Raw genomic sequence first — 22890 nt, 5'->3', positions numbered from 1 at the left:
TTCTGCTCCTTTTTAGCCTGTCTTGTTGGGCCCAAAGGGAGATGGTTGAGTGATCTCTTCATAATTGGGTGTGACTTTCCAGCTTTGCTGGTAACCTCTTGGATCTGTCCAAGTGTCTAGGCTAAATCCTAAAGTGAGAGGGGAAAAGGGAAAGGGAATATTCTCATCTCCCCCTGATGAGTGGGAGCCATAAGCAGGAGAGGAGCCAAAAGCAGAGCCATAGACAGCAGGACAACCAGGAGAAGGGGGAGCATGTTTGGTCCAGGTCCTCTTCTGCATCCAGGGCAAAGAGAGAGGCTGTGAAGGTTGAACCTGGGGTCTTTGGTGCATGTGCTCTGCCAAACCCTCCTGCCCCTCCAGCCAGGAAGGTGTTTGTCACAGGTTTATCTTTAGGGTTGTGAGTCCCCTTTGACTCAGAAGTCACAGAGTTTGAGAACCTATTTAGCCCCGCGCCAAGGGGAGCTCTCCGCGGGCATCAGCAGGCTGCTGCACGTACCAGCTGCACCGCAGCCCTTGCTTCGAGCCCTTTCCTCCCGGGCTGCCACTCCTCACCTCAGCCCTGCCGGCTTCCCGCGGGCTCTGCGTCGCTTGGGGACTCCTGCAGCAGCTCTTCTCCAGGGTAAAGCAGCGAGGGCTGGCTGCGGGTGGGGTGGGTGGCTGCTGGCACCTCTGGTGCCTGGCCGTGGGGCAGGAGAGGGGCAGGGAGTCGCTGGGTAGCGCTAGGACCTGGAGGAACGCTCAGCCTGCCTCCTCCCAGAAGATTAGCCAATATTCCCAGGGCAGGGCATGGCTCCCCAGCCTCGCTACTTTTTCTTTCCTTTATAGCCGTGGTTTTCCTTCTTCTAGCTCATTCCAGAGCGGAGCAGCTTTGGAGTTCTCTCAGCTTTTATTTTTTGCTCTTTTTTTTGCTCTTTTTTCTCTCCTCCCCATTCCCCCCCCCCCCCCCCCCCCCCTTTCCCCCTCTTCCCCCCCCCCCCCCCCCAGTCTCTGGACTGCTGCCAGTGTCTTGCAGGGCCAAAGTTTTATCTCCAAGGATATATTACTTGAACCAGCCCAGCTGCACTCAGGCTGCCTGCAACTGAATCTGCGCTCCCGGGGCAAGTTTAAGTCGGGAGAGGAGCAGCAGCAGGGGTGCTGTTTGTGCCTCTCCTCCAGCTAGTCCTGTCAAGATGGATTTATGACTTTAGAAGGAGTACAGGAGGAGGAGGTGGGGGGGGTGAGAGAGAAGGAAGGGAAATTGCCTACAGGAGCCAGAGCTTACAGCAGAGCCCAGCAAAACACACGTCAAGGAGCAGTCGGATCTCAAGGCATGAGCAGCGCAGGAGCGGGACCGACCCTGAGACCGGCTGGATCCTTGCACGTAATATGACTGATCTTAAGCCTTTCATCTGCCTTCACAGAGCCCAGCTTCTGGATTTAAGGTAGTTTGCCCAGCACCAGGCTTTGCTATGTTGGCCAAGACAGTTCTCTCTCTTGGTCTGTGGCTGCAGTTGGCCGTGGGACAGAACGCACCTGAGAGAGGTGAGTGCCTGGAAAAGCCAAGGCTTCCCCTCCTGCTCCCCCCCTCTCCAGACCTCCTGCTCCCCACAGCCTCTCACCAAACCTTTGCAAGGTGAAAGCTGATCTTTTACTGCTGCTCTGGGTGCAGGATTGATACTTGTCTGTCCCTTTGCTGGCAGGAGGACCGACCCCAAAGGTCTCAGAGTGCTGTATTGGAAAGGATTTTTATCTTGCTTGTTTCCATGGTTGCTTCAGAAATGTGCAGTTTAGTGCAAGCATGGAAAATTCCTGACCCCCCCCTGCTAACCTGTGTGCTGCACACATTGATCAGGAGAAGCAGAACCAGACAGGGGCACTCTACCTGTCCTGCTCTTGCTAATCTCTCTAATCCAGTTGTTGTGTTTCCTCTTTAAAATGCTTGCTCTTGGATGCTGTTCAAGTCTGACAGCAGGGAAGGCACATGGAGGAGCTGAGTGTCTCACCTCAGACTCCTGCACTGGAGGAGCTGAGTGTCTCACCCCTGGTTCCTGAGCTTGAGGAGATGAGTGTCTCACCCTTGGTTCCTGCACTGGAGAAGCTCAGTGTCTCACCCCTGGTTCCTGCATTGGAGGAGCTGAGTGTCTCACCTCTAGTTCCTGCACTGGAGGAGCTGAGTGTCTCACCCCTGGTTCCTGAGCTTGAGGAGATGAGTGTCTCACCCCTGGTTCCTGCACTGGAGAAGCTCAGTGTCTCACCTCAGGCTCCTGTACTGGAGGAGCTGAGTGTCTCACCTCTGGTTCCTGTACTGGAGGAGCTGAGCATCTCACCCCTGGTTCCTGTACTGGAGGAGCTGAGTGTCTCACCTCTGGTTCCTGCACTGGAGGAGCTGAGCATCTCACCTCAGGCTCCTGCACTGGAGGAGCTGAGCATCTCACCTCAGGCTCCTGCACCGGAGGAGCTGAGCATCTCACCCCTGGTTCCTGCACTGGAGGAGCTGAGTGTCTCACCCCTGGTCCCTGCACCTGGTGCTGGGCAAAAGGCTTAGCCCACAGCGTGGTGGCTGAGCTGATAAATGACTTCTGTCCTGCTTTGTGCTCAGAAGCAGCTAAAGGCTCTGTTTGACTGCACCAGGGACATGCAGCCCAGTGTGAGAGGAGAAGTGTCCCTCCTGTCTGTCTGCACAGGAGGCCCTGGGACTGCAGCCCAGACTGCTGGGCTCTGATGCTGCCTGTGCTATGCAGAGCAGACTGTGTCTGTTGCTCAGATCCCCTTGCAGGGTGCTGGTTTCTGTCCCTCAGTGACCCAGCCCGGTTCAGGGATGGCACTGCTGCCCCTGGCATTGTCCCAGTGCTGGATGTCCAGCAGTCATCTCCAGTCTCCTGCATTTCTGCTGCCCTGGAATTCACGTGGCAGCTCCCCAGCCCAGACAAAAAACAATGCTCAGACCTTCAGGGTATGTGCCCAAGCCAGCCATGGCTTTCCAGCAGGGTTGTGCCTTGCTCCAGAGGCAGAGCTGGGCATGTGGTGGCACTGCCATGCTGACTGGGGCTCACCAGCTGCCAAGCAGCCTTAGAGAGGAAATGAACCTGCTGGTGGGCAAGGTGCCCACTGCTCAGCAGCTTTGATGTGGGGGCCTCCCAGGTCCTCCCTAAGGCATCTTTGAGCATAGAGGCAGGCTGGCAGGGCTCCTGGGCAAGGGCTAGGTCTGGTCTGGAGGTGCTGTGGTGGTGTGCCACGATCACAGGATGAGAGGAACTCTTTGAGAGGAGGGCATGCAGGTGTCTAACTCGGTTTCCTGAGGTCTTGACTGGATGTGAACGATTGTGGCTTCATTCTCAGCTGCAGTGGCCAAGGTGAGGAAGCTCCTGGGCAGGCAGTGGTGCTTCTGCATGCTCAGCAGTGATGACCTTTTGCAGGGCAGTAGTTATTGACTTAGTGCAGCAAGGCACAAAGTGAAGGCAAGAGCACTTCACAGCCAGTTCCAGCACTTTCCTCTGAGTCCAGACTCAGCTCTCTGTTGCATCAGTGTAAAGTAGTTTGGGCTCTGGTAAATGAAACTCAGATTGTCATTACCTGCTTACTCTGGACTAGCAGCAGCAGCAAATGCTGGGGTGAGAATAAAGACACAACCCCTGGCTTGCAGAGGGGGTCCTGCACTCACTGATCTCTGAAGCACAGCTCAGTGCCTGGCATGATTCCATGAGTCCAGGACTCTGGAGGCTCTAAAAGAGCCAGCAGAGATAATGCAGCTCCTGAGAAGCTCAGAGGAGATGACAACCCAGCTCCCCTCCTACCAGGTGAATCTCTGGAGGGCTGATCCTCACCCTGCAGCCTGTAGCCTGTGGCAAGGGTGAGCTGGAAGCTGCAGAGGAGGTTTGGGGGGTTAGCCACACAAGTCCATTTTGCTCCTTAAGAAGGCAGGGGGTCCAGTTCTTCATAGAGAGAGAGATTGGCCATTGGGATGTGCTGCCCAGGGAGGTGGTAGAGTCACCATCCCTGGAGGTGTTTAGGAAGAGCCTGGATGGGGAGCTTGGTGCCATGGTTTAGTTGATCAGATGGTGCTGGGGGATAGCTTGGATTTGATGATCTCAAAGGTCTCTTCCAACCTGGTAAATTCTATTCTATTCTACTCTACTCTATTCTATTCTACTCTACTCTACTCTACTCTACTCTACTCTACTCTACTCTACTCTACTCTACTCTACTCTACTCTACTCTACTCTATTCCTCCCCTGGTGCAACTTGAGGCTGTTTCTTCCCATCCTACTGCTGGTTACTTGGGAGCAGAGACCAACCCCCACCTCACTCCAACCTCCTTTCAAGGAGCTGCAGAGAGTGCAAAAGGTCTCTCCTCAACCTCCTGTTCTCCAGACTAAACATCCCCAATTCCCTCAGCCCCTCAGAAGCAAAGGTCTGGCAGTTTGGAGGCAGGGAGCTGGTTAGGGATGCTCCTTCTCTCAGCATCCTCTTGAATGTGCAGAGTCTTCATGTGGCACCTTGCCAAGCAGCCAATCTTTGGTTGTTTGGTGTTGGGTTGGGGTTTTTTTTTGCTCTAAAGCAAGGAAACAGCTCGAAGAGAGCAGCTGCTTGCATAAGGCAGGGATTTACTGGCAGCAAATCTCCACACAGCCCCACCTCTGGCACCCTTGGCCCTGTTTGTATTGAATGAAGGTCAAAGAGCAGGAAGAAAGATGAAGGAATTGAAGACCTAGGAGGATGATGATGGACATGTTGGGGTGTGTCCAGGGAAGGGCCACGAGGAGGAGCAGAGGGCTGGAGCTGCTCTGCTGTGAGGACAGACTGAGGGAGTTGGGATTGTGCAGTCTGGAGACTCCAAGGAGACCTTATTCCAGTATCTGAAGGGGGCTACAAGAAAGCTGGGGAGGGACTCTTCAGGGTGTCAGGGAGGGATAGGACTGGGGGGGATGGAGAAGAACTAGGAATGGGGAGATTGAGATTGGATGTGAGGAAGAAGTTGTTCCCCAGGAGGGTGGTGAGAGCCTGGCACAGGCTGCCCAGGGAGGTGGTGGAAGCCTCCTGCCTGGAGGTGTTTGCAGCCAGGCTGGAGGTGGCTGTGAGCAGCCTGCTGTGGTGTGAGGTGTCCCTGCCCATGGCAGGGGGTTGGAGCTGGCCGAGCCTCGAGGTCCCTTCCAACCCTGCCAGCTCTGTGATTCTATGCTGGAGTGTGCACCCACTTGAAGTGTTGCCACACTCCTGATCTAGTGAGCTCCTTTGCCTGGAGTTCTCTTGGTTTGGTTGGTTTGGTTTGGTTTGTTTTTAATGGATCCTTTCTGCTGAAAAAAAACCTGAACAGGAGGAATTTGTTTTCATCTTATCAAGGGCTGAGCGTGGAGGAGAGGTAACTGTGATGGTATTTGCCTGCCTGAAGGATTAGCCTCCTGCTCCACCCACAGACAAGCCCTTTAGCTGCAAATCATACACCTGCCCCCCAAAGGAGCTGGTGCTTTTGTTAACCAGTTGTTAACCAGTTGTTGCTAACCAGTTGTTGCTCCCCAATGCTTTTGCCCCTCCAGGCAGAGCACTGTGGTGTCAGGATGCAGCTGCAGAGCCTCCTGATGAACACAGCTAACTCCAGCAACGTGTGGAGGCTCAAGCCAGGGTGTGAAGGATGCTAACACCATTGGAACAGGCTGCCCAGGGAGGTGGTGCAGTCAGCATCCCTGGAGGTGCTCAAGAAATGGATGGACATGTCACCTGGGACATGGTTTAGCGGCCAGGGTGGTGTTGGGTTGATGGTTGGACTCAATGACCTTGGACTCAGTTACCTTGGAGGTCTTTTCCAGCTGAAGCAGTTCACAGTATCACCAAGGTTGGAAGAGACCTCAAAAGTCATCGAGTCCAACCTGTGTTGGACTCAGTTGTGTGGTTCTGTGATCATGCCCAGCTCCCTGGGTGCCCCAGAGCTGCAGGGTGCAGTCAGGAGGGCGGTTTGGCAGGGGCACAGCTCTTGAAGCTCTGTGAGCAGCTGTCCCACGCTGGTTGTTCCCCCATGCAGGTAGTTGTGGCAGTCTTGGGGGTGTGCTTCCTCTGCTCTCTCGTGGTGCATCCCAACCTCCCTTCCCTGAGTGCCAGAGTGTGTGACCTTTGTGGTGGGTTGAAGTTTCCTCTCCCCAGCATTAACTTTGCCAGAGCAGCTCAGTTAGAAGCAAATGAGTGTAACTGAATTTTAAAGGCACAGCCTAAACCCACCACAACCTTGTACCACTCGTGAGCAGTGTCCCCTGGCCATCCCTCCCTGCCCTGCCAGGGCCAGAAGCTTTCACAGCTGTTGCAACACTGGTGAGACAAGTGACCCTCCTCCAGCTGGTGAGGGGCAGAGGGGACAACCCATCATTTCCTTCTGGGAGGCAGCACTCCTCTTGCCAAGATCTCTGGCTGTGGCTTGCCAGCCAAGTCAGTGGCTTGTACTTCATCCAGCAGAGGGGAAAGCAGGAGCCATGGGGATGTGTGCCTGACTTGCTTCCTGCAGCCAGAAGCCCTCAGCAAAGCCCTTGCTGCTCTGCTGGAATGCCATGGGGAGGTTGGGATCTCTAGGAACCAGTGGCAGGGGCCTGCAGGTCACAGGTTCAGCTCTGCAGTGTGATGTGGTGATGAAAGTGCCTGTGGCTAAGGGCAAGCTGGAAAGCTTGCTGGACTTCATTTTCTGCTCAGCTCTGACTGCCAAGCTGCTGGGTGTGTGTCTGGAGCACAGGCTGAGCTCTGCTGGGTCAGGCAGAGCTGGCTGTAATCCATGTGGGTTGCCAGCCTCACTCCTGCCCTCTCCTAGTATCTCCCCAAGAAGCTTTAATCTTCTCCATCTCTGAAGGCTCCATCTGATTTCTCCTGTTGGTCCAGGAGCTCTGCTATGCCTCTGCCATCCCAGGCAGCACCTAGCAGAGCAGAGTGGCTCCTGTGCTGCCTTGGTCTCTGCAGCAGCACAGTGACTGGTAGGCAGCATCTTCATCTGCACCCTCTCAGAGCCTGTGTGCAAGAAGCCTCTGGCTTTCTCCCAGTGACACCTGCAGTAAGTGTGGCCCTGACTCATGCATGTCCCTTCTGCCCCCCATCCTGTGGCCATTCCCAGGTCTTTTCTCCAATGGGCCTTCTGCTGACATTCCTGAGCACACAGGCACCAACACTCCAGCCATGGGGCAAACCCAGGCACTTGTGCCCTAGTGGCACAGGCCAGCATCTGAGTGGTGCCCAGGGAGGGACATAAAAAGCAGAGTAAAGACTGGCCAAGAACTGGCCAAGGGCAGGTTTAGGTTGGACACTAGGCTAAAAACTCTTCTCTGAAAGGGTTGTCCAAGCCTTGAACAGGATACCCAGGGGAGTGGTGGAGTCACCATCCCTGGAAGGGGTCTGAAGCTGGGTAGATGTGGTGCTGCAGGGCACGGTTTAGTGGTGACTTAAATGCCTTGGTCTGCTGGGTTAACAGTTGGACTTGGTGATCCTCTAGGTCCTTTCAAACCAAAATGATCCCATGAAATGAAGACTGAGCAAAGAGAATCAGGCTTGAACTCCTCCACCTTCTGTTTCCCCACCCTTGAGCCCTTGTGTTGCACCCTGAGTGGCTCTGCTCTTGCTGGCTCATGATCTTCTCTGTGCTCAGGTTGTTAGGTGGCACTGCCAGGACCTGTGATGGACCCCTTGTACCCTGCCCTGCTGCTTCCCCTCTTGGCTTTGCTATCTCATCTCTGCCTCTTGCTGGTGCTTAGCAAACCCCTGCTCCTCTCTGCCAGGCTCCTTGCTGTCTCTGGGCCTGCCCTGACACAGCTTTCTGCAGGGGCAGAGCAGTTTGCATGAGCTGTCTGCTTGGAGCAATTCATTCCACAGGAGCTTTGCCATTCAGTAGTCTACTGCCTTGTGGGTTTGGCTCCCACACAGGGCTCCAGCACTCAGCCACCGTGCTCCAGAGCCTGCATTGCTTGGCCATCCCTCATTCCTGATAGAGGAGCTCAGAAGGGCAGGCAGGAGCTCCTGGTCCAAGGATTTCTGCTCCTGCCTTGCACCTCAAATCTGTCAGAAGGCAAAGGGGTGCTTAAAAGAACTCCCAAGTCATCACTGATATTCCAGCTCCTGTGGAGCTCCCAAGCTGCAGGAGTAGGAGGAGGAGTCCCCTGCATGCCTGTGCTTTCCACACAGCAGCTCCCCTGAAATGGTTAGAAAGTGAGTCAGCTGGAGGGAGACTCCAGCCACACCTTCAGCTGCAGGCTCTCCCTGCCACTTTGCATTCTTCTGCGTGAACAGGGCTGTGCAGCTCTCTGCCAGACACCTTGCTCCAGAGCCTCTTTGAGGTGGTCCCCAAAGACTGTCTGGGAGAGGAGGTCAGGATGTATTGAGCAAGAGAGAACGAAATCAGCCTGGCTATGAAGAAGTGATGTGGGGAGGAGTCCCTCCACTCCAGACCTTCCTGCCAGCAGTGGTAGACATCAGGGAGCTTCCTGCCAGTCCTGTGTGGACTGCAGCCCTTGGACCAAGAGGCAGCCAGCTTTGGGAGTCAGCCACCCCTCCTGGGAGAGCAGATCCAGCAGTTTTCCTCATCAAGTTTCTTTATCATTTCCTTCTTTTCCAAACCCAGCTCATTTTCCTTCCAGGCACTGCTCTTGTCATGGGATGAGGATTTAGCTGCAAGTTGGTTGGGGCTCAAAAGCTGCTCCTGACCTCAGCAAGTTGCTCTTGGTCTTGCAATGAGCAACTTTAAGGGCAACAAAGCTGGGGAGGGGTCTGGAGCACAGCCCTGTGAGGAGAGGCTGAGGGAGCTGGGGTTGCTTAGCCTGGAGAAGAGGAGGCTCAGGGGAGACCTTCTTGTTCTCTCCAACTCCCTGAAGGGAGGTTGTAGTCAGGTGGGGGTTGGTCTCTTCTCCCAGGCAAGCAGCACCAGAACAAGAGGACACAGTCTCAAGCTGTGCCAGGGGAGGTTTAGGCTGGAGGGGAGGAGAAGGTTCTTCATAGAAAGAGAGATTGGCCATTGGGATGTGCTGCCCAGGGAGGTGGTGGAGTCCCCATCCCTGGAAGTGTTTAGGAAGAGACTGGATGGGGAGCTTGGTGCCATGGTTTAGTTGATCAGATGGTGCTGGGTGATAGGTTGGACTTGATGATCTGAAAGGTCTCTTCCAACCTGGTTCATTCCATTCCATTCCATTCCATTCCATTCCATTCCATTCCATTCCATTCCATTCCATTCCATTCCATTCCATTCCATTCCATTCCATTCCATTCCATTCCTATTAGCTTCCTCCTCTGGGACTGCTGCATGTCAGCCCAGAGCAGCAGCTCGGGATGGCAGAGGCTGCTCCCTGGAATGGGCACAGGGATCTGCTGGCTCAGGCTGGTGAGGAATGTTCCCAGCTCAGCCTGGTGTTGTGTAACAAGAGGTCAGTGAGAGCTGATGTGGCCCCAAGGCATTTTTGTGTGTGCAGCAGGGAGAGCAGGATCCAGGACTTTCAGCTCTAGCCTGATTTCAGTGCTGGAGCTCCTGCCTCTTTCCACTGCCCTGGCCTTTCAGTGTATCTAATGAGTCCTAACCCTTCAGCATTAGCATCTCAAGCTGCAAAGGGGCAGATCCTGAGGCATCCACCCTGCAAAGGGGCAGATCCTGAGGTGTCCACCCGCAAAGGGGCAGATCCTGAGGTGTCCACCCGCAAAGGGGCAGATCCTGAGGCATCCACCCAGCAAAGGGGCAGATCCTGAGGCATCTACCCAGCAAAGGGGCAGATCCTGAAGCATCCACCCCGCAAAGGGGCAGATCCTGAGGCGTCCACCCCGCAAAGGGGCAGATCCTGAGGTGTCCACCCCGCAAAGGGGCAGATCCTGAGGCGTTCACCCAGCAAAGGGGCAGATCCTGAGGCATCCACCCAGCAAAGGGGCAGATCCTGAGGTGTCCACCCAGCAAAGGGGCAGATCCTGAGGCATCCACCCCGCAAAGGGGCAGATCCTGAGGTGTCCACCCCGCAAAGGGGCAGATCCTGAGGTGTTCACCCAGCAAAGGGGCAGATCCTGAGGCATCCACCCCGCAAAGGGGCAGATCCTGAGGTGTCCACCCCGCAAAGGGGCAGATCCTGAGGTGTTCACCCAGCAAAGGGGCAGATCCTGAGGCATCCACCCAGCAAAGGGGCAGATCCTGAGGTGTCCACCCAGCAAAGGGGCAGATCCTGAGGCATCCACCCCGCAAAGGGGCAGATCCTGAGGTGTCCACCCCGCAAAGGGGCAGATCCTGAGGCGTTCACCCAGCAAAGGGGCAGATCCTGAAGCATCCACCCCGCAAAGGGGCAGATCCTGAGGCATCTACCCAGCAAAGGGGCAGATCCTGAAGCATCCACCCAGCAAAGGGGCAGATCCTGAGGCATCTACCCAGCAAAGGGGCAGATCCTGAGGTGTCCACCCAGCAAAGGGGCAGATCCTGAGGCATCCACCCAGCAAAGGGGCAGATCCTGAGGCGTCCACCCAGCAAAGGGGCAGATCCTGAGGTGTTCACCCAGCAAAGGGGCAGATCCTGAGGCGTCCACCCAGCAAAGGGGCAGATTCTGAGGTGTCCACCCAGCAAACTTCTCCCTGAGTACTGAGGTAGGGCAGCAGAGAACCAAGCTCTCCTAGCAGACCCCTGTGCAGGTCTGGGCTCACATCATTCCGCTAACTCCTCTCCCCCTCTCTAGGTCCTCAGCCTCCTGCTCCCAGCTCTGGCGGGGACCTTCTCTTCCTCCTGGACAGCTCTGGCAGCGTTTCCTACTATGAGTTCTCCAGGGTCAAGGAATTCATGTGGGACCTTCTGCAACCTTTCACCTTTGGCCCCCAGGACGTGCAGACCAGCATCATCCACATCAGCACGACGCCCACCATGGAGTTCCCTTTCGACCGCTACCGCTCCGGCGAGGCTCTGCACCAAGCCATCCGGGACACTCAGCAGCTCATGGGAGACACCAACACAGGCAAAGCTCTCTCCTATGCCAAGGAGCAGCTGTTCAGTGATGCAGCTGGTGCCCGGGCAGACGTGCCCAAGGTGCTGGTTTGGGTGACAGATGGCTTCTCCACCGACGACATCTCGGAACCCATGCAGCTGCTGAAGGACATGGGGGTGACGGTCTTCATCGTCAGCACGGGCCGGGGCAGCTACCTGGAGCTCTCTGCTGCTGCCAGCCAGCCTCCTGAGAAGCACCTGCACTTTGTGGACGTGGATGACCTACCCATCATCACCAAGGAGCTCCGAGATGCCATCCTAGGTACGCTGGGGCCGGGCTGTCCTCTCCGGGAGGTTGTAACAGGGCAGAAGTCCTTGTGCCCTGTGCTCACCACTGGTTGGGGTCACACCTTGAGTCCTGTGTCCAGTTCTGGCTCCTCAATTTAAGAAGGACATTGAGAGACTTGAAGGTGTCCAGAGAAGGGCAAGAAAAGCTGGGGAGGGGTCTGGAGCACAGCCCTGGGAGGAGAGGCTGAGGGAGCTGGGGTTGCTTAGCCTGCAGAAGAGGAGGCTCAGGGGAGACCTTCTTGCTCTCTCCAGCCACCTGAAGGGAGGTTGGAGCCAGGTGGGGGTTGGTCTCTTCTCCCAGGCAAGCAGCACCAGAACAAGAGGACACAGTCTCAAGCTGCACCAGGGGAAGTTTGGGCTGGAGGTGAGGAGAAAGTTCTTCCCAGAGAGAGTTGTTAGCCACTGGGATGTGCTGCCCAGGGAGGTGGTGGAGTCCCCATCCCTGGAGGTGTTCAGGAGGGGATTGGATGTGGCACTGAGAGCCATGGTTTAGCTGTCATGAGGTCTTGGGTGAGAGGTTGGACTTGATGATCCTTGAGGTCTTTTCCAACCTGGTTGATTCTATGATTCTATGAAGCTGCCTGGCTCTGCGGGGTGGGGGAGGTAAGAAGCCCTCTCAACCCAAAGCACCTCCTGAGGTGCTTTGTCCAGGGTGCTGTAGCTCCAAGTCCATGGCTTTGAGGAGGTCTAGGACAAGTATTTCTACTCCCCTTGGGAAGTCCCAGCTCCTGCCCTTGCAAAGTGAGGTGCTGTGTCCACACTGCTGCAGCTCCAAGTCTAAGCTAAGGCTTTTCAGAAACATTCCCTCTGGAAAGTCCCTCGAGTGACCAGGACACATCCCCTGCTGCAGACCTTGTCTTTGCCCTGAGTTGTTGAGCTGCTAATGAAGGCTCAGGCAGCACATCAGCAGGGTGACTTTCCCTCTCTCTCAGATGCTGCCTGGCTTGTGCCAGCTGCTGGAGGTGGAGGACACAAATGGGCTGAACACAAAATGGGCTGTGCATGCCTGGGAAGGATTTGGTCCTGTCAGCACCCTCAGATTCTTGTCTGGAGTAGACCTGACATCATTGCAGGCAGAGGGGCTGGCAGAGGCTGAGGTGTGGAGCTCCTGTCTGCATGTGCCCTTCTCTTACAAAGAGCCATTAGGGATGGTGCTTGTTATCAGCACTCAGACTGTAGGAGAGGAATGTTTTTGTTCCATAAATCCCCTGTTGTAACGTGTTCCACATCCTCCAGATCCACAGCCTGGCTTGGCCAGCAGAGCCCTTGGAAGGAAATCCCAGCCCTGACTCGTTAGGCTGGGAAGCCAACCCCTACCTCTGTTGCTAGCATGGTTGTGGCAGTTGCTGTGCAGAGAGCAGGAACAGGCAGCAGGCTTCATTTTTTCAGCAGTCCTGTTCTTTAAAGCATCCAGAAGGGAGTCTGAGGAGACCCAAAAAAGCCATAATCAGGGCCAGAAGACAGGCATTTGGAAGCCAAGGGGAATATCTCATGCTGATCTGCGTGCAGCGAGGTGGAGGCCAGGCTGTTCTTACAAGTAACAAGTGATAGGATGAGAGAAAACAGCTTCAAGCTGCACCAGGGGGGAGGTTCAGGTTGGACAGCAGGAAAAATGTCTTCCCCTAAAGGGTCATAAAACCCTGGAACAAGCTGCCCAGGGCAGTGGTGCAGTCCCCATCCCTGGAGGGCTTTAAAAGCCGCAGAGATGTGGTGCTGAGGGCTGTGGTTCAGTCGTGACTTGGCAGCGCTGGGTTAATGCTTGGACTTGATGATCCACAAGGATTCCATAATTCCTTTTGCAGCTCTTGAATGCCATCACAGTGGGAGTGCCCATGACTGCAGAGCAGAGGCTTTGCCTCAGCCTCCCAGGTGCCTCTGGATTTGTTTGGGAAGCTGAGTGAGCTCCTAGGCCTGTGCAGAGTTTCCGTTGGTTCGCTGGAGGTTCTCTGCTTTAATTCCTCCTTTGGCTTCTGCTCTGAGAGTGGCTTTGAGCTGGCTTTGGAGTGTCCAAGTAACCCTTTCCACAGAGCCCTCTCTATGTAGCCATGCCTTTCTCTTCCCAGCCATGATCATTTCACAGATCACAGGCAGGGACTGTGCTCTCCTCCAGCCACAGAATCGTTGTGGTTGGAAGATACCTTTGAGATCATCCATCACCCACCTCTCTCCTGTGTGAGTATGGGGCAGTACCAGCAGTGCTTCTGCTGTACCAGCAGTGCTTCTGCTGTGCCAGACAGCACACAGCCCCCTCCCCAGATGTTTCATATCAAGTGGCTCAGCAGTTCATTCTCTGCCCCCTTTCTATAGGGTCTGCCTTTTCTTTGCCTTCAGAAACTGGGTCAGAGATCTGAGCAGTCACAGAACAGCCTCAATCCTCAGGGCTGAGCAAGGGGTTTCAGTCCTAGAGAGCAAGGCAGTCCCTGCTTGGGCAAGGAGGCAAGAGGTACCTTTCTCTCCCAAACTGCATTTCTTCCCTGCTCCAGGCTCTGCTGAGGTCAAGGGATGGGATGTCTCTGCCTCAGTTTCCCTTTTGGAACACCTGTCTGTGCCACAGAGCAGAGATGAGCTGCTGCTTAGACATGGGGGACCTGAAATACTTTCAGTGACACTGCTCTGCAGCAGGGTGCAAGACAGGGATTGTGGCTGGCTGGGTGCTCTCACTCTCTCTCTTTTCCCTTGGCACATGGTCCTGGCACAACAAGGCTGCAGAATGCCAGTCTGGCCATGGCCACAGCCACAGCTGGCTCCTGACAAACACTTCTGCCTGCCCCACTGTGAAGGAAAGGCAGCCCTAGCTCAGGCTGCTTCCATTGCACCTCACCTATTACCTCCCCAACACGAGGCACTTGGTGCCCTCCTTCTGGGGAAGGACCTTCAGATCTTGTGAAACTAAGGCATTCCTTTGAGGTGACATCAGGTTGTGTGCTAGCATCCACTTGCTCTCCACTCAGCCTGCAGACCTGGCAGCTGCTGGCTTGCTTCACCCTTTGGCATCATCTGCTGGGCCAAGTCCTGCAGGACTCCACCTGCCCAGCGAGCAGAGAGCATCAGCCACCTCCCATGAATATTCAGGGCAGCACAGTGCTGATCTGAAACAAGGCTCCTGCACAACTTCTGCTGCAGTGAAGGCTTTGAGCTTTGAGTCCTCTGGTATCCACAATGAAAGCAAGTGACCACAGGAGTGATCTCGTACCTTCAATGTCCACTCTGGCAATGAAGCAGCCCAGAACCAGAAGCCCATCCATATCAAGGTAGGGAAAGAGCCAAGAAGCAGAAGTGATTTGTTCCAGGTCCTAGCTGAAGCTTCTGCAGAGAGGGGAGGCTGTACCCAGGGCCAGACCAGGTTCATTTGCTGCATTTCTTACCCACAGCACCAAGGCAGCAGCTTGCCTCTGAGTCTGATCTTGACCTCCCCAGATTTTAGGGGATGCCAGCAAACCTGTGGCCACAAAATGTGTGCTTTAGGGGATGCCAGCAAGCCTATGGCCACAAAATGTGTGCTTCAGGGCACCAAGAGGCAGGAGGTGGAAGGCAACTGTGTGTCACAAGCTGCCTCTGAGCCCTGCCTGGATCCAAGACAAGGAATTAACTTGCTGCTTCCCTCCAGCCCCAGGAGGTGCTGTGAAGCATACCGTGGGCATCTCTCTCCTGGGGCTTGTTGCCCTCTTTACTCACCCAAGGACCTGTGCTCTGGCAACAAGGGGCAGGGCTGTTTGCTGTGAGCTTCCTGCAGCACGTCCCTGCCTCTTTCATCTGCCTGCTTCATTCACCGTGTCCCCGGACCCTGCCTCCAAGCTCACTGATTTCCCTTCCCAGAGCTTTTGGCAGGACTTTTGGTGCCGAGGCTGCTCCTCTGTTCCCTGTTCCTTTGTGGCTTTGGCCGCTGGGAGCTGTGAGGCTCACGGAAGGGTGCAGAGCCCCAGGTCCCGTGGTGCTGCCTCCCACCCTCTGCCTCCTGCACGCCCGGGGCGGGTGGAGTGCTGCTGGCTGGCAGCGGGAGGATGCGAGAGGGCAGGGCACGGAGAGGGGAAACGTTGCTGCCTGCCTGGAGAGCCAAAGAACAGCTCAGAGGAAAAACTGAGGCAGCTTCATTTGGTACAGGGAAGCTGGCAGGGACTCGGAGCAGCTCGGAGGAGGAGAGCTGATCCTCTCCCAGTCGAGGGACAAGTGTGAGGGGAGGCAAGGATGCAGACTGTGCCTCCTTTCACCTCCGGGCAGTGGGCAGCCAGTCTGAGCTACCTGCAGGAGAATCATGCAATGGTTTGGCTTGGAAGGGTCCTTAGAGATCATCTACCCCACCCTGCCAGGGGCAGGGACACCTCCCACCAGCCCAGCTTGCTCGAGGCCTCATCCAACCTGGCCTTGAACACCTCCAGGGAGGGGACATCCACAGCCTTCCAGGGCAAACTGTTCCAGTGTCTCACCACCCTCACTCTACAGAATTTCTTCCTCATTTCCAGTCTAAATCTGCCCTGTTCCAGCTCAGAGCCATTCCCTCTCACCCTATCACTCCAAGCCCTTGTAAACAGTCCCTCCCCAGCTTTCTTGTAGCCCCCCCTTCAGGTACTGGACTACTTCAGTACTCTGAAGTACTTAAGCTTGAGTTAGAGGGTACAAACATAAGCTTTCAGGAGTGGCACTGCACAGAGAAAAAGCACTTAGGGCTCAGAGTGCTTTCTAAAAGCCTATTTTAAATAGGAAAAAAAAAAAGACAAAGAAAACAAAAAGAGAGAGAGAAAAGAGAGAAAGAGCATCTTTATGTCCTTGAATGCCACTTCCCTGGAGCTAGAAACAGTCTTGTGTAATTCTGCCCCTCTGGAAGACCAGAGAAGAGTGGAATTGTGCCCAGGATGGGCTCAGGAGGTCCAGGGAACAGCGGAATTGTGCCCAAGCTGGGCTCAGGAGGACCAGGGAACAGCGGAATTGTGCCCAAGCTGGGCTCAGGAGGACCAGGGAACAGTGGAATTGTGCCCAGGATGGGCTCAGGAGGACCAGGGAACAGTGGAATTGTGCCCAAGCTGGGCTCAGGAGGTCCAGGGAACGGTGGAATTGTGCCCAAGCTGGGCTCAGGAGGTCCAGGGAACAGTGGAATTGTGCCCAAGCTGGGCTCAGGAGGACCAGGGAACAGTGGAATTGTGCCCAAGCTGGGCTCAGGAGGTCCAGGGAACAGTGGAACTGTGCCCAAGCTGGGCTCAGGAGGTCCAGGGAACAGTGGAATTGTGCCCAAGCTGGGCTCAGGAGCCCACACATATCAGAAAGGTCAAGTAGCAGAGGAGGCTGGGGGAGCTGCAGAGCATCAGAAGAGGTATTTGTGTCTGACATTTGGGGTTTAGAACTCAAAGGTAGCAGAAGGCTTGAAGAGAAGCCTCTGTGCAGGGGGAGAGGCAGGCAAGACAGCACAAGAGTGGCTCTGACTGTTGAATGTCACTAAACAATGGAGCTCTGTGAAACACTGCAGGGAGTGACTTCAGCTGGGATGAATGCAGCAAGCTCCCTCCACGGCTGCTGGGTGGTCCCCAGCTGCCATGCTCTGTGTGTTAAGGTCAGTGGTGATTTCTTGCTGCTGTTTCCCTCCCAGATGTCATCCACGCAAACCAGCTCCACGCCGTGGATGTCACCTCCAGCAGCTTCCGGCTGGTGTGGCCAAGATTCCTCTCCCAGGAAACCGACTACTACACCTTGGAGTATGCCCCAAGAGATGATCTAGGCAAGAAGAGGACAGAGCAAGTGTCTGGGGCTCACACAACCCTCCTGCTAAGCAACCTTGCACCAGGAACTACTTACGAGGTGGCTCTCATTCCTGAATCCAACGTCCACTACTTCCCTCCTCAGACAACCAGGGTGACCACGCTGGCAGGTAAAATGTGCACAGGCATGGCCAGGGTGAAGCCTTCCCTGTGCTGAGCCTCACATGTCTCAAGCAAACAGGACAGCCCTGGGTCTACATCCTCCCCCTAGGCTCATGGTGTGATGGGAGGAGGCAGATGCTTGTGGTCAGGACACAACATAATGAGCTGCTTTATGCTGGCACTCAGCTGGCAGCTCTTTCTTTAGAGGGTCTGGGCTGCCCAGAACAAGGGATGCAGTCTGATGGTGATAAGATGTTCTTCCAGGCTTCTAGGAGGCTGGGAGGAAAGCAGAAGCCTGGGAGAAGAAGGCAGGAGCTGTAAGTTGCAAGTATCTAAGAGGTCTGAGGTGTAGAGCCCACAGGGCTGAGGTGTAGAGCCCACAGGGCTGAGGCGTAGAGCCCACAGGGCATGAGGCAGGGGCTGCTGCACACACTGACTGCTCTCCCAGCAGAAGCAGGGCTGCTTCATGTGGGTTGCTACTGCCAAAGAGGAATTTTGCCCTCTACAGCTGGAGCAGCTGCTGTGGGGACAAGGAGATCCCTGTCTGCTCCCTGAGGCTGCAGGCAGGGCAGAGCAATGCTCTTGGAGCTGCTTCTCCAGGCAGGTGTGTCCACTGGTGGGGAGCCCCGGGTGAGAGGGAAGGAGAAGGGCAGCGCTGGGAGCCAGCCCGACTGCTCACCTGGGCCAGAGTAACTCAGCTGTATGCTGGACAGCAACATGCAGAGAAGAGGCACACGGAAGATCTGGGCAGGTGGCAAAGGCAAGGTGAACTTGCACCCAGCCTTCACTAACTGCCTGCAGGAATGGTTTTGGCTGAGCAGTTTTGCCCACTCTGTGCTGCAGAGGTAGTGAAACCTTTTCCTTAGGGCTGAGGCTGGGTTTGTGCTGGTTGTGGGTGGCTACCAACATCCACTTGCTGGGTGTTATTTCCTTCCCCCTTCTGGAAGCAGGTCAGTTATGCTCCTCTGACAGCCTGCAGTGACATGCTCACACCTTTGGCTCTGCTTTCAGAGGAAATAAGCCCAGCTCAGGTTCTCATCTCAGAGTCTGGGCCACACAGCTTCCACGTCAGCTGGGCTCCCACGCTGGAGAGTGTGAGCAGCTATCAGATCCTGTATGGCCCTCTCCCTGGGAACTCAGTGAGGCTGCTGGAGGTGGATGGGAAGCACAACAGCACCCTGGTGGACAAGCTGACACCCAACACAACCTACCTGGTGACAGTGACTGCAGTCTACAAGTCGGGAAAGGAGAAATCCCTGTCAGCTAAAGCATGCACTCAGGAAGGTGAGTGAGCAGCTGCCTGCTGAGGGGCACAGGGAGGCTTTGGAGGGTGCATCTTTCACCATGGGGACATCAGAGAGCTCAGCCAGCCCAGTTTCTGGGAGAGGGGTGAGGGAAGGGGAAAGCTGCAGCTCGTGATATGCCATGAGGATGCAGCAGATGTCTAAGGCATAGGGCTGGAGGAGAATCAGGCACACACAGCACGACTGAGACTGCCAAGCTGCAGTCCACAAGCAGAATGGACCTGGAGCTCCCTGAACCTGCCTGAAGTGGAAAGAAAACTGCCTGTCCCTCCTGTCTCCTCAATGCCTGCTCTTTGGTGTGATTTATGTGTCCAGAACGTGTCCAGAGAAGGGCAACAAAGCTGGGGAGGGGTCTGGAGCACAGCCCTGGGAGGAGAGGCTGAGGGAGCTGGGGTTGCTTAGCCTGCAGAAGAGGAGGCTCAGGGGAGACCTTCTTGCTCTCCACAACTCCCTGAAAGGAGGTTGTAGCCACGTGGGGGTTAGTCTCTTCTCCCAGGCACCCAGCACCAGAACAAGAGGCCACAGTCTCAAGCTGTGCCAGGGGAGGTTCAGGCTGGATGGTAGGAAGAAGTTGTTCATAGAAAGAGAGATTGGCCACTGGAATGTGCTGCCCAGGGAGGTGGTGGAGTCCCCATCCCTGGAGGTGTTCAAGAGGGGATTGGATGTGGCCCTTGGAGCCATGGTTTAGTTGTCAGGAGGTGTTGGGTGATAGGTTGGACTTGATGATCTCTGAGGTCTTTTTCAACCTTATTGATTCTATGATGGTTCTGTGATGGTTCTATGACGATTCTGTGATTCTAGAGGGCTCCAGAGTGAGACACCTTCGCTTTGAGGACATGGGCCCCAACACCCTGAAAGCCTCCTGGGACTCTGCCGACGGGAAGGTGCTTGGCTACAGAGTCAGATGCCGGCGACAAGCTGGCCCCAACTCGGTCATCAGCGTCTCCCCGCAGGTCCACAGCGTGCTGCTCACAGACCTGGCCTCAGGCACCACCAACAAAGTCTGTGTCAAGCCCATGTACAAGAACCAGCTGGGCAGGAGGCTGTGCCGCATGGTGCACATGCAGCCAGGTGAGCTGGGGGGGAGGCACAGCCCTGAGGCACTTTAGACAAGGGAAGTGTCCTGGAGGGCAGCTGGGTGCTGGACACCAAACACTTTGACCAAGGGATTGTGTCCTGGAGGGCAGCTGGGTGCTGGACACCAAACACTTTGACCAAGGGAAAGTGTCCTGGAGGGCAGTTGGGTGCTGGACACCAAACACTTTGACCAAGAGAAAGTGTCCTGGAGGGCAGCTGGGTGCTGGACACCAAACACTTTGACCAAGGGAAAGTGTCCTGGAGGGCAGTTGGGTGCTGGACACCAAACGCTTTGACCAAGGGATTGTGTCCTGGAGGGCAGTTGGGTGCTGGACACCAAACACTTTGACCAAGGGAAAGTGTCCTGGAGGGCAGTTGGGTGCTGGACACCAAACACTTTGACCAAGGGAAAGTGTCCTGGAGGGCAGCTGGGTGCTGGACACCCAACACGGAGGAGCCCTCCTGTTTGAAATGCTCTGTGCTCATCAGCTAGCTTGCCAAGAGGGCTTCATCCCCACAGGTACTGTTCATAGCTGGGCTTCACCCCCATTTTTAAGAGTGCTGCCCCTCCTAGTGGCATCCTCTTTACAGACAGGAGGAAAAGTCTACAGTGCAGAGTCCTGCAGCTGCCTGGGGATAACTTGGGTGGGTGGGAAGGTTGCTAACACCCAGCATGGGCACTGGAAGAGGTGTTTAGAAGTCATTTGAACTCTTGGCTACTCTTCACTTTTCAACTTGGCAGAGACAAGGCAGCCATTAATCACAGCCACTAAGGCACAAGGCATTTGCTTTCCTCCTTCCACTGCCCAGAGGCCACTCACTGTCATGAAACACAAAGGGATTCCTGACAGGCTGAAGTAAGAGCTATAAAGAAGCTGTGTGGCAGTGCAGAAGCACAGCCCTTTTCCCAGCAAGAGGCTGGAGTGAGAACGAAGATGACCACAGGAATGGGGTCTCTGACTCAGGCAGATTGGGAGGATGGGTGGACAAAGCTGACATTGTCATTTTTGTGTTCTTCCAGCCACAGAAGCCCGAGGATATAAGCACAGCCAGAGAGCGTGACAGGCTCTGGAGTGAAGCAGTTCCACACTCCAATTCCAGGCAGAGCAAGGAACCTTCCTTGGACAAAGACTTGGACTTAAAAGGAGTGACCAGGAGAGGAAACCAGAAAGCTCACAGATCATCTCCCAGCCTGCACTGTCCTGGTTGTAAAGCCTAAAGGCTGCCTCCAGCCAGCTTCTCCCAAAGCTTAAAGGTCTGGCTTGGCTGGCTGGGTGGAACAACCAATCCAACTAATAGGTCCCAAATCTCTCCCCTCTCATATAAAAATGCCTGGCAAATAACAAACCAAAGGCAAAGCAGTGGAGCCACACTCTTGCTTGCTTACTGCCTCTTTTCTATTTATTAAATGTTGATAGAGCTTTATTTTTGCAGCTTATCAGCATGTTCAGGACTCAGCTGTTTGCTGCCCTGGATTTTTGTTCTGGGCATCTCTGCACTCAGAAAGAAAAAACAATTACAAGGGGCCAAATCCATTCCTGCTGTCACCAAGCACTGAAACTGATGCTTGGCAAAGAGCAGCTTTCCTCCAAGTCACTCAGTGTATTCCACAGGTAGCTCGAATTAGGTATCCTCAAAGTATCATCTCAGGAGTGGCAGGGAGAAAGAAAAACCTCTACAGGATGCAGAGGAGAATTGGGTGAAAGTCACCAGGAGCTCTCAGAAGAGGCACAGAAAGAGGTTGTTTGCCCACTTGGCCTTTGGCCAGGACATGGAGACACTTCATGGAGAGCTTTTGTTAAAGTGCAAGGGCAGTTTAGTGCTCCCAAATGGTCTTGGGTTTATGGCAGAGCTTGGTTGGTGATGCCTGAGAAATGGGACATGCCTGGATCACGACCTCTGAGTTACTGTGGCATCACCAAACTGGATGGGAGCAGCTATGTGGAGATTAATTAGCCTGTTCTGGGACTAAGTCTCCAGGACTGTCATGCATTCTGAAACCTCCTAGCACATCTTTAGTGTCTTGCCCTGGGCTCCCATCCAGTGCTGCACTTAAAACCCAAGCTTTTAGGCAAGAAGACTGAAACTGACTCTGCCACTTTGGCTTTTAGGAAAGCAGAGTAAAGGTGACTCTTCCATTTTGGCCCCAGATCTTCATTTGTTGTCACTAAGCTACCTTTTGGAAAGGGGAGCTGGGGGATGAAAAGAAAAGAAGAGAGTTTTATTAACTGGTGACAAAGTCATGGTTCCAAAATTCAGAGCTGAAGGCTGTAAAGAAATGTATCTCCTGTTCTGGTAACCAAAGCCAGCCTCAGTGGGAACAGCTTCCCTCAGTAATGCTTGCTCTAGTTGAAATCTATTGCTTCTTTGTCCTACACCCGGAACTTTTGCATTAAAGCTGTGCTGTATGTTGGAGAGCTCCCCACGTAGTGCCCCTCCCTCCTGCAGACCCTCCTTTAGCTCTTTGCTTATGGACCTCTTAAAAGAGCCCATGCCAGAGCCGAGAGGAACTTTGGCACTGCCCTTGTCTCCCGAGTGCTGAATTCGTGGGGTTTGGGTTTGTGGAGCATTTGCCTTGGGCCATCTTCTTGTACAGGAGGAAGGGGTAGGAGGGAGCTGAGTCATTCATTAACTCTGTAAGAAGACTTCGTCTGCTTTGTGTTCTCCTTTGGAATGTGCATTTGTGACTGATTACTCTTAATGGAGATCCTGCGCTGAGGGGAAGATAAAGCCTCTGGAATCTCTCATGCAATAAGATAATCTTGTTCCTTCTTGCTGTAGGACTTTTCATTTTGCACAACCCCCTGCATAGTTTACTAATACACTAAAGTGTCAAATCTCTCCCCCTCCAATTGTAACACATCCTTTTGAAGACAATTAAATATACAATACAGGAGCTATTGAATGACTGCTTTGTTCTTGATGGCACTAAGGGCAATTCTGTTCAATTTAGCTTTTGTCCCAGTGGGTGGTATGGGTAGAAAAGCTCAACTTTAAATGACTGAACAGTAAGTGTCCCACTCATGACTTCATGGATCTTCACCTCCCAACCTTCCCCCCGCAAAAAATGTCAGAAATATATAAGCAGAAGCCACAGAATGTCAGACTGGAAGGGACCCCCGAGGGGCAATCTGCTCCAACCTTCACCGCCCTCAGCTTCGGGAAGAATTGTTTTATTCGGAGCTAAAAAAACACCAAATGTGCCTTAAGTCCTGGCAGGGCTGGTGACCTTCCAAGGTCATCTAGTCCAACCCCCCTGCGCTGAGCAGCGACGCTCCCACCTACAGCAGGCTGCTCCGAGCCCCGTCCGACTCCACCTGCAATGGTTGCAGGGGTATCGACTTTCGCATGCTCGCCGCACCCTAATCAGTATGATGAGGAGCAGATTTGCCAGTGAAATAACGTTTGTATGACGTAGAAACGTAGGTTTAGTTCT

The 22890-nt window shown here is 54.5% G+C and overlaps 1 protein-coding gene across 1 annotated transcript; it reads left to right on the top strand.

Moving 5' to 3' along the window:
- Window positions 1-596: 596 nt before the first annotated feature.
- VWA1 (von Willebrand factor A domain containing 1) lies at window positions 597-22350 on the top strand. The gene is made up of 7 exons (XM_068158267.1): window positions 597-619; window positions 1401-1521; window positions 10635-11198; window positions 16803-17081; window positions 18085-18357; window positions 19179-19448; window positions 20476-22350. The coding sequence occupies exons 2-7, from the start codon at window positions 1449-1451 to the stop codon at window positions 20514-20516; spliced, it is 1500 nt and encodes a 499-aa protein (XP_068014368.1). The 5' UTR covers window positions 597-619; window positions 1401-1448; the 3' UTR covers window positions 20517-22350.
- Window positions 22351-22890: the final 540 nt, after the last annotated feature.

This window comes from Melanerpes formicivorus, unplaced genomic scaffold, assembly GCF_026170545.1.
Source record: "Melanerpes formicivorus ecotype bairdi unplaced genomic scaffold, bMelFor1.0.p_v2 SCAF_39, whole genome shotgun sequence".
Lineage (NCBI taxonomy): Eukaryota > Metazoa > Chordata > Aves > Piciformes > Picidae > Melanerpes > Melanerpes formicivorus.
This window is presented reverse-complemented; position numbering and strand designations above follow the sequence as displayed.